This window comes from Schistocerca cancellata, chromosome 1 (genome assembly GCF_023864275.1).
Source record: "Schistocerca cancellata isolate TAMUIC-IGC-003103 chromosome 1, iqSchCanc2.1, whole genome shotgun sequence".
Lineage (NCBI taxonomy): Eukaryota > Metazoa > Arthropoda > Insecta > Orthoptera > Acrididae > Schistocerca > Schistocerca cancellata.
The window spans coordinates 16,779,462-16,795,110 of NC_064626.1; the positions used below are offsets into that span (position 1 = coordinate 16,779,462).

Consider the following 15,649-nt stretch of genomic DNA (forward strand, 5'->3'; position numbering starts at 1 on the left):
AAGTTTCATGATGTGACAGTCTAAGTACACATATTTATGCCATTTCTGACTGGAACCTGGATAGTTAGCGAGTGCACATCCAATGAACCATCAGCGTTAACAGTGATGTACAGTTGAAACCTCACTTCCAGTGTGTTAGTAGTCGGTTTATTGAAGGGATCACTCAGCATCACACTTGTCCACTGTGTGACCACACCGAAATTCAGTTAATTGCATAAATTGTGATTTTTGAGAAAATCGTGTCATGTCCACAACCTTTGCTACCCAATCGTGTTGCTCAAAACAATTGACCATTGTTTCTGAAAGTCAAGTATGGAATGAGCCAACCCATTCTATGATCTGTTCCTGTTGTATTCACAGCATGATGATTTGAATAATTGTCTTATCTACTTATCTTATGCTAATAAGGTGTGTTGTTTTTGATTTGTGTCTACAGCAAATAGTATCAGCATGACTGTACATACAGTGTATTGTAGTATACTCAGTAGTTTATTTGCAATCAGTTCATTTTTAATAGGTAGGTTGATGTTAGTGTCAGAGATACAATATGGGTCTCACATTTTGGAGGCACTGAGTGGGACAATGCGTTTTAATTTAGATTTTTTTGATTATCGTAAATCAGTAGAAGTTAGTGCTAGGAAATTTATTTAGTAAGACCACAGGTGACTGCTGTTTCCACACCTATCTGAAGCTTGGCTGGTGCTACACTTTATCTTCAGTTTTGGTGGCGTGTTGAACTCCAGGAATAATTAAATAGAATCATAGATTAGATCATACCTCAGAGTAACTTGTACAAGTAGTTTTGTTAACAGTTAGGCTATGAGTCTACAGTTCTTTTGTGCTTAATTGACAACTGCTGTGTGTTATGTTAAATGGAATTGCCTTTGTTACTTTTTTTTACTGTCCATAGTGAACCAAAAGTATTAGATTACCATATCAGTCCAAACGGTTTATAAAATCTGGATTGGTAAAAAACTGGAAAAGTTAAGGTGATGGTTTTACTGCTTCAGATGTTCTCTAGAGTCTCCCCTTACTTGAGTAGAATGCACAGAACTATCATACAGTTATGTGAAAATGTCAGAAAATTCCTTCTTTTGGATGATGATCAACTCATGTGTCACATTGGTTCGAGTGTAGGAAATGCCATCAAAGCATTTACCCTTCATGTGGGTTTGTATTGATAATACCAATTCTCATCACAGAAAAAAATTGTCCGCATATCACATTTCAATCAAGTCACAGCAGGGACCACATGTTGTCGTGTATGTTTGGGAATCAATGTGTAACTTCCCAACAGAAAAATAGTTATATTATTCACATCTAGTGTAACCTCCCAACAAAAAAATCTCGTTTAAGTTCCCAATAGAGAAATTTCTTTCCAATAATAAAATTTCAAGTTTTAATGTGACCTTCCATTAAAGACTGGATGCATATCGAGATTAATAAGTTTTGATGTCAGCAGCACTGTGTCATGGCCCTGTGAAACCATTCTGAATAAACTGAAAAATTCTTACCTCACAATGATGTCACCGGCTAATGCTATCTATATATCTGCTTCTATAAGAAAATTTTTGGCATAGTCCAGTGCAATGCTGGCCACTAGATTTTCATTTGTAGGAAAACAACTTATTTTCTTTTGCTTAATCAACATGAGTATGCACAGGAAAAATTCATAAAATCTTTAAACGCAGATAAATAACTGGAAAAAGTTTTCTTCAGAACAAAAGTTATTATTGAAAATTTCTCAAAGGAATTACATGGGACTTTAACATTACAGTTGTGGTTAAATCAGTTGTGGCAATTAACATATGCACGCGGCAACAAAGAACAATAATATATGTATTTTTTTTTTTTATTTTACCTTATACCACATTGCTCAGGCACCACCATCGTTCTGCACGACTGGCCCAACACAAGTCAACCACTGCACTGCCCTGTCTGAACTCCACAACTCATGTGCTCTGTGTGAGCTACAAAACATGACTGCTCTCTGCGAGCTACTAAACTCGACTTACTGCCAACAGTGCTTCTATTGTAGCATAGATATTCCATATCGCAGACAGCGCGTGAGCAATCATCAAAATTACATCTGCTCAAGTGCGCTAGCAAATAGTAATGAACCCATTACAAATGTATGTCAGACAAACTTCGCATACATGTTTCTTTTCTTCAGAACATTCTAGAAAATGTCCTGAGCTCTTTTGGAGATGCTCCTCCATTGTGTTCTGTGACACAGTAATGTTGACACACGATGACTGCACGTTCTTAATACTGCATACTGAATGGTCGAATGCAGATCTGTTTACATTTGGTAGTTCAAGCTGCCACTGTAGTTACTGTGTTGATGTCATTTATACCCAAGGAATGAAGTCACTCCATAAATTTTTTGGACAGATGGTGTATGTTAATGATTGTATTAATAATCTAACAAAAGAAATTGTGTTTTTAAAGTGGTGAAACTTGGTATCTTACCATTTTCTATGCATCACTTCCACTTGGAATTTTAGCTAGTTGTTAATAGCAGGTACTGGATATAGAGCAGGTTTTTAGTGTAAAGCATTATGTACACATTTTTTAAAAATTGTTGTAGTAGTTCATGGTGTCTTCAGATGTATTGTATGTTACATAATTTCCCAAATCTCATGTATTTACTGAGTAAAAACTGTTTTCTGTGTATCAGTACACTGAATGCAATACTACAACAGTATATTATAACATTTCTTGAACTCTTTTGATAAGCTGTAGTGATACGTCATGAATTATTAACTATACTGAACATTCTCACATGATGTCCATTTCACTATTAGTTTTGGGAATGTTGTCAGTTAGGAGCATTTGAGGGTTAAGTCAATAGAAAATCATGTATGATAAAACTAATCACTATACTCATTGTTTTGCTGTCCAAGAACAATCACATATTTTATTACTGATATTCTGTCTGAAATTGTCAATCCAGATGCAAATGGCACAGATTGTAAAGCAAACAGTGAAGTCAAGCCTGTGCTCGGTGTCATGTTCTGCAACTAAGTGGTCAGCTCTGCTCTGTGGCACAGACTAGCAATGGACAATCGTTTGGGTGGACAGTTAATTGGTGCTCACACCCACATAATAGTTGTATCTCTGGTAGGACAAGAATAGGTTGAGCTAGATGGGAGCACAGGACAGGTCTCACACCTGGGTCTTACGCAAGAGTATGACCCATTTGGAAAGTTGTTGGGGGTAGGTGTGGCAAAAGGATGGACAAGGATATTTCGTTGGATGAGCAGTGGAGTATATCTGGGTAGAAATAAAAAAGGATTTTCCAGTGCAGTGATCAGTAGTGGAAGCTGTAGTGAAGGATTTGGTTAAGTTGTTACAGTCTGAGGTAATTTTAACTAATAAGGGGATGCTTATTTGCAGTTGGGCCATGAGAATGCGTGGAGGATTAAGGCCTTGTGTGGATGTGGCACAGGGGATCTATTTGTGAAGTATGCTTGGAGGGTAATCCCTGTCTGTGAAGGCCTTGGAAAGACTTTCAGAATGCTGGGACTGAACTGTATAGGAGAGACGTTTGAGTGTGTGGTGGATGGCAGCTACCAAAATGGAGGTACTGCTGATGGTTGCTTTGATGTATATGGGCAGAGCTTTTTATGCAACCATCCGAGAGGTGGGTATCAACATCCAGGAAGATGGCATACTGAGCTGGGGAACACCAAGTACAGTGGATATGATAGAAAGGGTTGAGTTGATGAGGGAATGAGGATAGAGTATCTTGGCCTTGCATCCATATCATGAAGGTATTATCACTGAACCTGAACCAGACAAAGGGGTGTAGGATTTTGGTGACAAGGAATATTTTCCTTAAATGGCCCATAAACAGGTCAGTATATGAGGGCATCATGCTGCAGCACATGTCTGTTACAGAAGATTTGTTTGTATGCGTAATCACCAAATAATACCAAGTTACTCATAAGCATGTAGTCTATCAGGTGCATAAGGTTTTAAGTGGAAAGTTTGGAGTTGGCTGGTGTTGGGAGGGATAGTGTGGTCATGTGCACAGGAGATGTTTGTGTCTAGTGAGGTGGTCTCAGTGGTGTTGTACAGGGCTCCGAGTGATACTGGCCTGGGGATAGTTGAGAGTGAGTGAAGGAGTGGTTCGTGTTCTTGGTATGGAAGGTACACTACTAGCATTAGGTTGGACATTGGACATGGCAGGATACTATTTGAAAGCTCAGCAATGTTTCCAGTCTTACATGCCTGCTCACTGATCAACACATCATGTATGTGGTTAGTGGTTACCTTTACTCTTTCCATCACTTATAATCCACCCACGACTTCCCAGGAACGCATTATGTTAATGATTATAATTGGCTACAAATAGTCACATGGTTGTGTGTTATTAATTCTTTGTTATTTATGCATCTGCTAAATCCTTCAAACATTGTAATTGTCTGTTTCCAGTCTTTGGTATTTACAATGAATAAAACTAATGTAATCTCACTAAATGTCATACAACTTGAGTTTCATGACATTTGCAGATCGAAAAGATTCAGTGAATTTTTTGATTTTCTAAAGAGGCCTTAGTAAAATTAAATGAAATATACTATTAAAGATATATAATTCACTTTTTCAAATACCAAATGAATTATGTGACAATAAAATGAGAACTATTGAGAATAACATTTCATGTGATACAGACCAGCAGAAATTGTCATATGGTGTTAGAAATAATATCCAAAGTTTAATATACCTGTATAGAAGGTAAAGGAGTAAAACAAAGCATGATATCTCACAATAAGAGAGCAGGCTGCTAATATTCTGTGCACATTAACTGATACGCATTTGAAAATTAGTGAAAGATGAATAATGGTCCACCAAAGCAAACTTAGACAAAATCCCATTGCAAACATTAATTCTGTATCATCAATAGTGACAGTGTTTGATGTTTGTGTGTACCTGAAAAGATAATGCCATCATCTTTATGAGTAACATGTGTAATGTTGTTTATTGCTTTGAGACAATGTGTTTAAAGTCGATCATTTCAACAGTGAGCTCTGCTCTGAAAAATGACATCTAAATTTTTAAATTGTATCTTGATAGCAGTAGAAGTGTTTCTTACTAACATTTTCAAATATGAACATATGTTTCTCTTCATATTTTGGTACTAAATATTGAGAAAATTTTCAGGTCACTTCTACAGTCGGGACTGTTATGTGTTCCTTTGCCGTTACTGGGTACCTGGTGAGGTTCCGGATGAAGGAAATGCTGATGATGAAACTGACCAAGGACAGGTTGAAGACGACTTTCAGTGTGTTGTGTATTTCTGGCAAGGACGAGAAGCATCCAACATGGGATGGCTTACTTTTACTTTTAGGTATGTACTGTAAAAGCCAAGGAGACTTTACAAGCAACTGTGGAACGTTTTTGAAAGTGTTTCAACTTGTCATAGATACATGCTAGTCACTGACACTTCATATATTGTCTTTTTCATCATTATTTTAGAGTAAATCTGTTGTACTGTATAAGACAAATAACAATATTTTTGAGTTAATGTAGGCAGTACTTTGCCATCTAATGAGAGAGATTTTTTTTTTACAGTTTGCAGAAAAAATTCAAGTCTTTGTTTGGAGAAAAACTGGAAGTTGTGAGAACTCATCAGCAGCAAGAGAATTTAAAATTTATGGCACATTTCAAAAGAAAATTTGTAATCCACCAAGGAAAACGTAAGGAACCACCACCTTCAACAGGACCTCCAGTGGAATTTTATCATCTTCGTTCCAATGGAAGTCCATTATGTACAAGACTGATACAGATAAGGCCTGATCCACTGGCCCTCAACTCTGCGTTTTGGTAAGAATGCCAGAAATTGTGTAAACATATTTTAAAAGGAGGATTTGCTACTGTGGTCCTCATATTTGTGACACTATTGTCACATCGAAATCACAATCGAGTGTTCATCTGAAGGCAGGGTCATCAGTGAAGTACAACACCTAGAAATTAAAGCAAGTTTATTACTGACGAAGTATACAACCAGAACAGATTTAACCTCCTGGACAGGGAATGCAATTATTTATACAAACATTTAATATTCCAGATGTAAGATATTTCAAGAACCTTAAAAAATAAATAAATAAATGTGAAATAACAAAAAAATCCTGGTGGTCAGGTTTGAATTGGCAATATGCAACATGCACCATATGACACTAACCACTATGCCACACAGTTCACACTAGAGCTTGTGGCAGTATCTTACTGACAATAAATCTAAATTTTCAGAACTTGATAAAGGACGCAAATTCAACTATGTGGTCTTGTAATTCATTTTAGGAATGGTCCTTGTGCTTCATGAACAAAATGAACATTATTACTTTTTCGTGTCTGTAACTTAAGAGATCATGGAGATCTGTGTAACAAAATTAGTCACGGCAAAGTGACAGTGGGCTGTGAGTGGTGTTTAACTGTGTGTGATGATTCTTTGTTGATGGCATGCAGAATGACAATAGGAGATGTGGTGACACCACAGGATGTACATCAACTCCCCATACCTGTTGATCAAGCCTGGTAATACTTTCCAGTGCTGGAGATGTGCTCTCCAGAGATCAGCAGTGGTCCATGGTGATGGCCTTCAGCTTTAACCCTAGCAATACCAACACACTTTCCATAATGTGCATTACAGGGAGTTGGGGAGATACTTTCTGCCTCTCCAAAAAAACTATCTAAGACTTGAATTTTTTGGTTTAACTAAAAAATTTAAACATTTATGGAATCTGGCAGAAGAATTCATTAAAAACATAGAATATTTTTTTCAAAATTTTGAAATATAAAGTAATTGTCTAGATCACAGTATTTTCAAAAGAGTGCCCCCCCCCCCCTACCCACCCAAAAAAAAAAAAATCCTGTCCTCTCCCCCTGCAAGGCTTAGTCCTTTAGCCACAAGGAGTTAGTGCATGTTGGATTGGATTTTTTAAGTGCAGTAAGGAAGCTGCCATTTCAGATGCATGAAGTTCTCAAATTATAATTAGTGGTCCTGTACTTTGGCATTATTTAGGTAGTAATACAGTGAGTTGGGCTCTTGTTGTTGGGCATTATCATTTATTAGATGGAACCCACAAAAAAAGTACATATGGTATTAAAGTATATCATCCTTACAGACAACAGCTGTCATAGTATGCCTAAGAAACACATTAATTATCATATGTATTTCTAACACAATGCCAACTCAGATGTGGGTGCTGACACTGCTGTATTTGTCCCTTTCCATCATATTTTAGTTGCAGTACAAGAGAACATCAGACAAGCAGATAGTGTAAATCACTGTTCAGGCTAAACTTCGACTCACGTAAATTTTTACTGGATATTTCCACAACAGACAATAAATGAGACAAAATAGTGTGCACACCAGAAAAATTAAACCTCTTCACTCTTAGTTTATTTGTTTTTCCTTCTTTACCTTGAACTCCATCTTTCTCCAAACTGTGTTTGGTGGTGTAATTGTAATGCATCTGTACTTGTCTCTTTATTAGCAGATAAATATTTACAGCACTGTGAGGAATATTGTGTTTTGCTTTTCTGATAACAGACAGAAGATTCTACAACACTTTTTATCCATCCCTAATGGTGTCATTGTTCATGGCACATTAAACCATTATGTTCCTTCTTCCTTGTGTGTGTGTGTTATTGCTGCCTTGCAGTTACGTTAGTGTATTCTTTTAAGTTAATTGCTGACTTATTACAAAATTACTTACTCACTTCTTGGTGGTTTGTTGATTTCAGTTATATTTTGAAAGTACCTTTCAACAACGAGGAGTTGACGGGGATAGTTTATGTGTGGTTAGGGTCAAAAGCTGATCCTGATGAGGCAAGACTTGTAGTTGAAATAGCAGAAGAAATGTTTAACAATGTAAGTTTTTGCAGTGTTGTCTGTAAGTATTCACTACATTTAGTTGATAACATCAAATCATTATGTAATTTGTTCATAATAATCTACACTTCCATATGTAATTGAATATATCACACACATCTTTTATAAAATTAGTTTTATGCTACTAAATGAGTATACACAAGTTCTTTCAGACACAGACCTTTTCATTTTCCATTGATATTAATCAATATTTCTGAAACATGGTTATTTAATTCATTATTATGATTCAACATGTGTTTCCATTTGCATTTTGAACTGTCAATAAGTTCTTTACCTTTGTTATGAGTAGTCTGCCATGTATGCCTGGAAAGTGACAACTACCACTTCATTATTACATATGATAAGTTTCCAAAGATTTATGCTTGGAGTCTTAATTTTGAGTTATGTTGTACAGATTCAAGGTTGGTTAGTTGTTTGTCTGTAGTATAAATCACGTGAAATCTGAAGTGTCAAACACACAGTTCTCATACAAATTTAAAATTTCAAAATAGTCTAAGGACAGATCCAGTCATAGTTTCACAGAACAACTTCCATCTTATGTTGGTTTGGTTTCTTCAAAACTGTGTTCAGATACAGCACATGACAGTAAAATAATTATTGTGCAAAGAATCTAACAGAACTTTTAGTGTCTGAAACTAAAGAACTCTCCCTCACATCTTAGGCAAAAACAGAAGATATGACAAGAAACAGACCTAATTACTCCAATGCTAGGTGGCATATCGGGGAACAAGTGCCCTCCTGTGAAATCGATCAGCAACCAGTTTTGAGGTTTGAATTGCTGAATTTGTTGTTTCTGTTGCAGTAAAAAATTTTACAGGGTCAGGTTGCTAACCCGAGCCCAACCCTGCTCCTCTCATTTGAGCTAGGGACCAGCAGTGGTGAAGTTGGACTGTATAGTGGAAGATGGAAATTCAGTGTCTAGTACATTGTTTTGTTCTGTGCCTTTATTAACCTAGGGCTCTGATTTACACTCTGCTCTGTCAGTGTACTACTTGCTGTTATTTTTTGTTCACTTCTGTTTATTCTTTTGTCATGAACAGAAGGAACATCTAATTCTGGAAGTCTTAGTGCTTTTCTTTTTCATTTGTGTTTTTTCTGTTATATTTAAACTTACAGACTTTCTTCAAGAAAATAATGTTGCCGCCTTCTGTACCTGATACTAACATTGCATAGCTTCTCACTTGTCCTCATTTGTACAGTTAACACATTAAATGTTACTACTTGGATTGTTCCTGTAATAGTTTACAGTAGAGTATCTTTTATTCATAAGTACTGTTCAGCTTCTGTGTTTTACTTATACTGGTCACAGTGATTCGGGAATGCATATTTACATAAATACTGTATAAATCTCTGTAAAATGACTGACAGAGTGTACTTAATATGTTACATATTAGGATTTCTTCGCATTCTAATTGTGTATAGTGTGTGGAAAACATGACAGTCCAAATGCCACTGTGTATATTGTAATTAATCTAATCTTGCCATCACAATCTCTAGAGGAGTGATATGTAGGCTGTTGGAGAGTATTCTGTAGATTATTCATTCCATACTGGTTTTTGCCCCCCCATGAACCATGGACCTTGCCGTTGGTGGGGAGCCTTGTGTGCCTCAGCGATACAGATAGCCGTACCGTAGGTACAACAACAACGGAGGGGTATCTGTTGAGAGGCCAGACAAACGTGTGGTTCCTGAAGAGGGGCAGCAGCCTTTTCAGTAGTTGCAAGGGCAACAGTCTGGATGATTGACTGATCTGGCCTTGTAACAATAACCAAAACGGCCTTGCTGTGCTGGTACTGCGAACGGCTGAAAGCAAGGGGAAACTACGGCCGTAATTTTTCCCGAGGGCATGCAGCTTTACTGTATGATTAAATGATGATGGCGTCCTCTTGGGTAAAATATTCCGGAGGTAAAATAGTCCCCCATTCGGATCTCCGGGCGGGGGCTACTCAAGAGGATGTCGTTATCAGGAGAAAGAAAACTGGCGTTCTACGGATCGGAGCGTGGAATGTCAGATCCCTTAATCGGGCAGGTAGGTTAGAAAATTTAAAAAGGGAAATGGATAGGTTAAAGTTAGATATAGTGGGAATTAGTGAAGTTCGGTGGCAGGAGGAACAAGACTTCTGGTCAGGTGACTACAGGGTTATAAACACAAAGTCAAATAGGGGTAATGTAGGAGTAGGTTTAATAATGAATAGGAAAATAGGAATGCGGGTAAGCTACTACAAACAGCATAGTGAACGCATTATTGTGGCCAAGATAGATACGAAGCCCACACCTACTACAGTAGTACAAGTTTATATGCCAACTAGCTCTGCAGATGACGAAGAAATTGAAGAAATGTATGATGAAATAAAAGAAATTATTCAGGGAGACGAAAATTTAATAGTCATGGGCGACTGGAATTCGAGTGTAGGAAAAGGGAGAGAAGGAAACGTAGTAGGTGAATATCGATTGGGGCTAAGAAATGAAAGAGGAAGCCGCCTGGTAGAATTTTGCACAGAGCACAACTTAATCATAGCTAACACTTGGTTTAAGAATCATGATAGAAGGTTCTATACATGGAAGAACCCTGGAGATACTAAAAGGTATCAGATAGATTATATAATGGTAAGACAGAGATTTAGGAACCAAGTTTTAAATTGTAAGACATTTCCAGGGCCAGATGTGGACTCTGACCACAATCTATTGGTTATGACCTGTAGATTAAAACTGAAGAAACTGCAAAAAGGTGGGAATTTAAGGAGATGGGACCTGGATAAACTGAAAGAACCAGAGGTTGTACAGAATTTCAGGGAGAGCATAAGGGAACAATTGACAGGAATGGGGGAAAGAAATACAGTAGAAGAAGAATGGGTAGCTTTGAGGGATGAAATAGTGAAGGCAGCAGAGGATCAAGTAGGTAAAATGATGAGGGCTAGTAGAAATCCCTGGGTAACAGAAGAAATATTGAATTTAATTGATGAAAGGAGAAAATATAAAAATGCAGTAAATGAAGCAGGCAAAAAGGAATACAAACGTATCAAAAATGAGATCGACAGGAAATGCAAAATGGCTAAGCAGGGATGGCTAGAGGACAAATGTAATGATGTAGAGGCTTATCTCACTAGGGGTAAGATAGATACTGCCTACAGGAAAATTAAAGAGACCTTTGGAGATAAGAGAACCACTTGTATGAACATCAAGAGCTCAGATGGAATTCCAGTTCTAAGCAAAGAAGGGAAAGCAGAAAGGTGGAAGGAGTATATAGAGGGTCTATACAAGAGCGATGTACTTGAGGACAATATTATGGAAATGGAAGAGGATGTAGATGAAGATGAAATGGGAGATACGATACTGCGTGAAGAGTTTGACAGAGCACTGAAAGACCTGAGTCGAAACAAGGCCGCAGGAGTAGACACCATTCCATTGGAACTATTGACGGCCTTGGGAGAGCCAGTCCTGACAAAACTCTACCATCTGGTGAGCAAGATGTATGAGACAGGCGAAATACCCTCAGCCTTCAAGAAGAATATAATAATTCCAATCCCAAAGAAAGCAGGTGTTGACAGATGTGAAAATTACCGAACAATCAGTTTAATAAGCCACAGCTGCAAAATACTACCACGAATTCTTTACAGACAAATGGAAAAACTAGTAGAAGCCGACCTCGGGGAAGATCAGTTTGGATTCCGTAGAAATACTGGAACACGTGAGGCAATACTGACCCTACGGCTTATCTTAGAAGCTAGATTAAGGAAAGGCAAACCTACGTTTCTAGCATTTGTAGACTTAGAGAAAGCTTTTGACAATGTTGACTGGAATACTCTCTTTCAAATTCTAAAGGTGCAGGGGTAAAATACAGGGAGCGAAAGGCTATTTACAATTTGTACAGAAAGCAGATGGCAGTTATAAGAGTCGAGGGACATGAAAGGGAAGCAGTGGTTGGGAAGGGAGTCAGACAGGGTTGTAGCCTCTCCCCGATGTTATTCAATCTGTATATTGAGCAAGCAGTAAAGGAAACAAAAGAAAAATTCGGAGTAGGTATTAAAATCCATGGAGAAGAAATAAAAACTTTGAAGTTCGCCGATGACATTGTAATTCTGTCAGAGACAGCAAAGGACTTGGAAGAGCAGTTGAACGGAATGGATGGTGTCTTGAAGGGAGGATATAAGATGAACATCAACAAAAGCAAAACAAGGATAATGAAATGTAGCCAAATTAAGTCGGGTGATGCTGAGGGTATTAGATTAGGAAATGAGACACTTAAAGTAGTAAAGGAGTTTTGCTATTTGGGGAGCAAAATAACTGATGATGGTCGAAGTAGAGAGGATATAAAATGTAGACTGGCAATGGCAAGGAAAGCGTTTCTGAAGAAGAGAAATTTGTTAACATCGAGTATAGATTTAAGTGTGAGGAAGTCATTTCTGAAAGTATTTGTATGGAGTGTAGCCATGTATGGAAGTGGAACATGGACAGTAAATAGTTTGGACAAGAAGAGAATAGAAGCTTTCGAAATGTGGTGCTACAGAAGAATGCTGAAGATTAGATGGGTAGATCACGTAACTAATGAGGAAGTATTGAATAGGATTGGGGAGAAGAGAAGTTTATGGCACAACTTGACCAGAAGAATGGATCGGTTGGTAGAACATGTTCTGAGGCATCAAGGGATCACCATTTTAGTATTGGAGGGCAGCGTGGAGGGTAAAAATCGTAGGAGGAGACCAAGAGATGAATACACTAAGCAGATTCAGAAGGATGTAGGTTGCAGTAGGTACTGGGATATGAAGAAGCTTGCACAGGATAGAGTAGCATGGAGAGCTGCATCAAACCAGTCTCAGGACTGAAGACCACAACAACAACAACAACAACAACAACAACAACTGGTTTTTGAAACTTTGTAAATAGGTTCTGAGGAGATGTTTGGCATCTGTCTTCAAGAGTATACCAATTCAGATTTGTCAACATTAATGGGACACATTTTCATGAGTCAGACAAATCTGTGACCTTTCATACTACTCTTCTTTGCATACATTCAATATTCCCTGTTAATCCTTCTTGGCACGGGTCCCATAAACTTGAGCAGTAGTCTAAGACGAGACACACGAGTTATTTCTAAGCTGCGTCCTTTGTGGACTGGCTGCATTTTCCCAGTATCAAAATATGCACTTGCTTTGTCTATGATGAGGGTATGGGATCATTCCATTTCATACCTGTACAAATTGTTAACTTTGGTATTGAGTTTATTGATTACAGTTGTGATACATTGATATTGTAGTCATAGGATACTGTGTTCTTTTGTTTCGTTAAGTGCACAATGTACATTTCTGAACATTTACAGGAAGTTTTCAATCTCTGCACAACTTTGAAATCTTATCAAGATCTGACTTGAATATTTGTGCAGCTTTTCTTCAGACATAACTGTATCATTTGCAAAGAGTCTGAGGTTACTGATAATATTGTCTGCAAGGTCATTAAGGTACAATGTGAACAATAAGGGTCCCAAGACACTTCCTTGGGTCACGCCTGAAGTTATTTCTACATCAGCCAGTGATTCTCTAACCAAGATGATATGCTGCTTTCTCCCTGCCAAGAAATCATCAGTCTAGTTACAAATTTCTCTCAGTACCCTATACAAATGTATTTTTGTTAGTTATTATAGATGTGATGTTGAGTCAAAGGCTGTTTGGAAGCCAAGAAATACTACTGCTCTTTGAGTGCCTTGATCCATGCCTTGCAAGATGTCACAAGAGAACAGTGCACGTTGGGTTGCATACAACCAAAGTTTTTGGAATTCACACTGGCTGGAATGGAGAGCAGTCATTCCCTATTAGATATCTCATTGCATTTTAGCTCAGAAGTGTTCTAAGTTTATACAACAGATGGATATAAGGCTTACTGAATGGTAGTTTTGTGGATCACTTCTGGTACTCTCCTAGTAGGTGAGTGTGACCTGTGCACTGTTATTTGTTTGAGAGAGATCTACAGCATATTATAGTTGAAGAACGGGCTAACTGGGTCACAAATTCTATATAAAATCTGATAGAGAAGCCACGGAACCTTGGAATTTTGTTCAGTTTTAGCACTTTCTAAATGCCACTGACACTAATAACAATCTCACTCATTTTTGTGTAGGTGCAAGAACTGTGGCAATACCCCTGAATTTTACTTTAGAGGAACAGTGAAAACAGTATGAAGGCTTTCACGACCAGATGACATATCTTCTGGTAAACCTTCCGGGATGTAAGGTCGTGGTCCATGAAACTCTTCAGCTCCTAACGTTTCGTCCAGAGCTGCGCTGGACATCTTCAGAGGGGTGTTTCTCCTCCGGTGAGTCTTGCCGACTGACGAGTCGGACGTCCGAGAGCATCTTATATATCGTAGAAAGTGGGCGTGACCAGAGTTACACATCATATGCAGAGATAATCTTTCTCAAAGATAAAACTTAACTATCGATCGTAATCTCGTCACAGATAAAACTGTCTAGCAATTCTGTAGTGCTACTGTCCAAATATCACTAAGTTTCATGGTCTCTTCTTTCCGATTAAAATTATCCCTATGTTTATATATTTCAATTGCTTCTCTACAAAGCCGTGCTTCAGATGTTTTAATTCGACGTCTAGATACTCCGGCGTGCAAATCCATCTAGCTCTGTCAACGAGACTTTTAATCACACCTCTCGTTTGTTGTGGATGGTGGTTAGAGTTTTTATGTAAGTATCTGTCTGTGTGCGTTATTTTTCTAAAAATCTGTTGTTTCAATCTTCCATCTGTCTGTCTCATAACTAAAACATCCAAAAATGGTATTTTGTTATCATTTTCTCTCTCCATGGTGAACTGGATTCTTGGATTTATATTATTAAGGTAATCAAAAAATTTGTCTAAGGCTTCTCTACCATGTTGCCAGACCACAAATGTATCGTCTACATACCGATACCAGCGAGATGGTTTCTTATCTGCTTTTTCCAAGGCTGACTGTTCGAATTTCTCCATGTAGAAATTAGCTACTGCAGGACTCAATGGGTTACCCATTGCTACGCCATTAAGTTGCTCATAAAATTCTTTATTCCACTGGAACTGACTGGAAGTAAGACAATGTCTGAAAAGAGCAGTCAGATCTTCTGGAAAAATATCTGTTATAAAAACCATAACTTCGTTAACTGGAATCATAGTAAATAAAGACACTACATCAAAACTTACTAAAATATCTTCAGGAGTCAGAATTAAACCTTCAATTTTCTCTATGAAATGACGTGAGTCCTTTATATATGAGTCAGTTTTTCCAATATATGGAAAATTTTGAGAAAAATGGCTACTCAAAGAAAGAAGTAAGCAGAATTCTGCATCCAAACAACAAAAAGCATAAGGACAAGCCCGAAAAACGATGGAAGAATACAGTCTCTCTCCCTTTCATAAAGAAAGTAACGGATCAGATTGGAAAGATTTTAAGTAAACATGATATTAGACCTGTTTTTAGACCAACGAAGAAAATTTGTCATGTTCTCCGGTCCGTAAAAGACAAACACACTCCTCTATCAGCCAGTGGCGTATATAAAATTCCGTGTACATGTGGAAAAGTTTATATTGGAACAACAAAAAGAAGCGTAAATACACGGTTAAAAGAACACAGAAGCCTTTGCCGATTAGGAAAAACAGATAAATCGGCTGTAGCAGAACACGCTTTTCAGTCAGGAAATCATCAAGTGAGGTTTTCCGAAACAAAAATTTTATCTACGACGACGAACTATTACCCACGGCTTTGTAGAGAAGCAAT

At 37.7% G+C, this 15,649-nt stretch overlaps 1 protein-coding gene across 1 annotated transcript in view; it reads left to right on the forward strand.

Annotated features, from left to right (window-relative positions):
• Positions 1-15,649, forward strand: part of LOC126164465 (protein flightless-1) — a 167,036-nt gene that overhangs the window by 146,753 nt on the left and 4,634 nt on the right. The window contains exons 18-20 of the mRNA XM_049920242.1: positions 5,167-5,353; positions 5,578-5,829; positions 7,753-7,879. Coding sequence (XP_049776199.1) covers positions 5,167-5,353; positions 5,578-5,829; positions 7,753-7,879 — 566 coding nt within the window. The remainder of the gene's footprint in view (positions 1-5,166; positions 5,354-5,577; positions 5,830-7,752; positions 7,880-15,649) is intronic.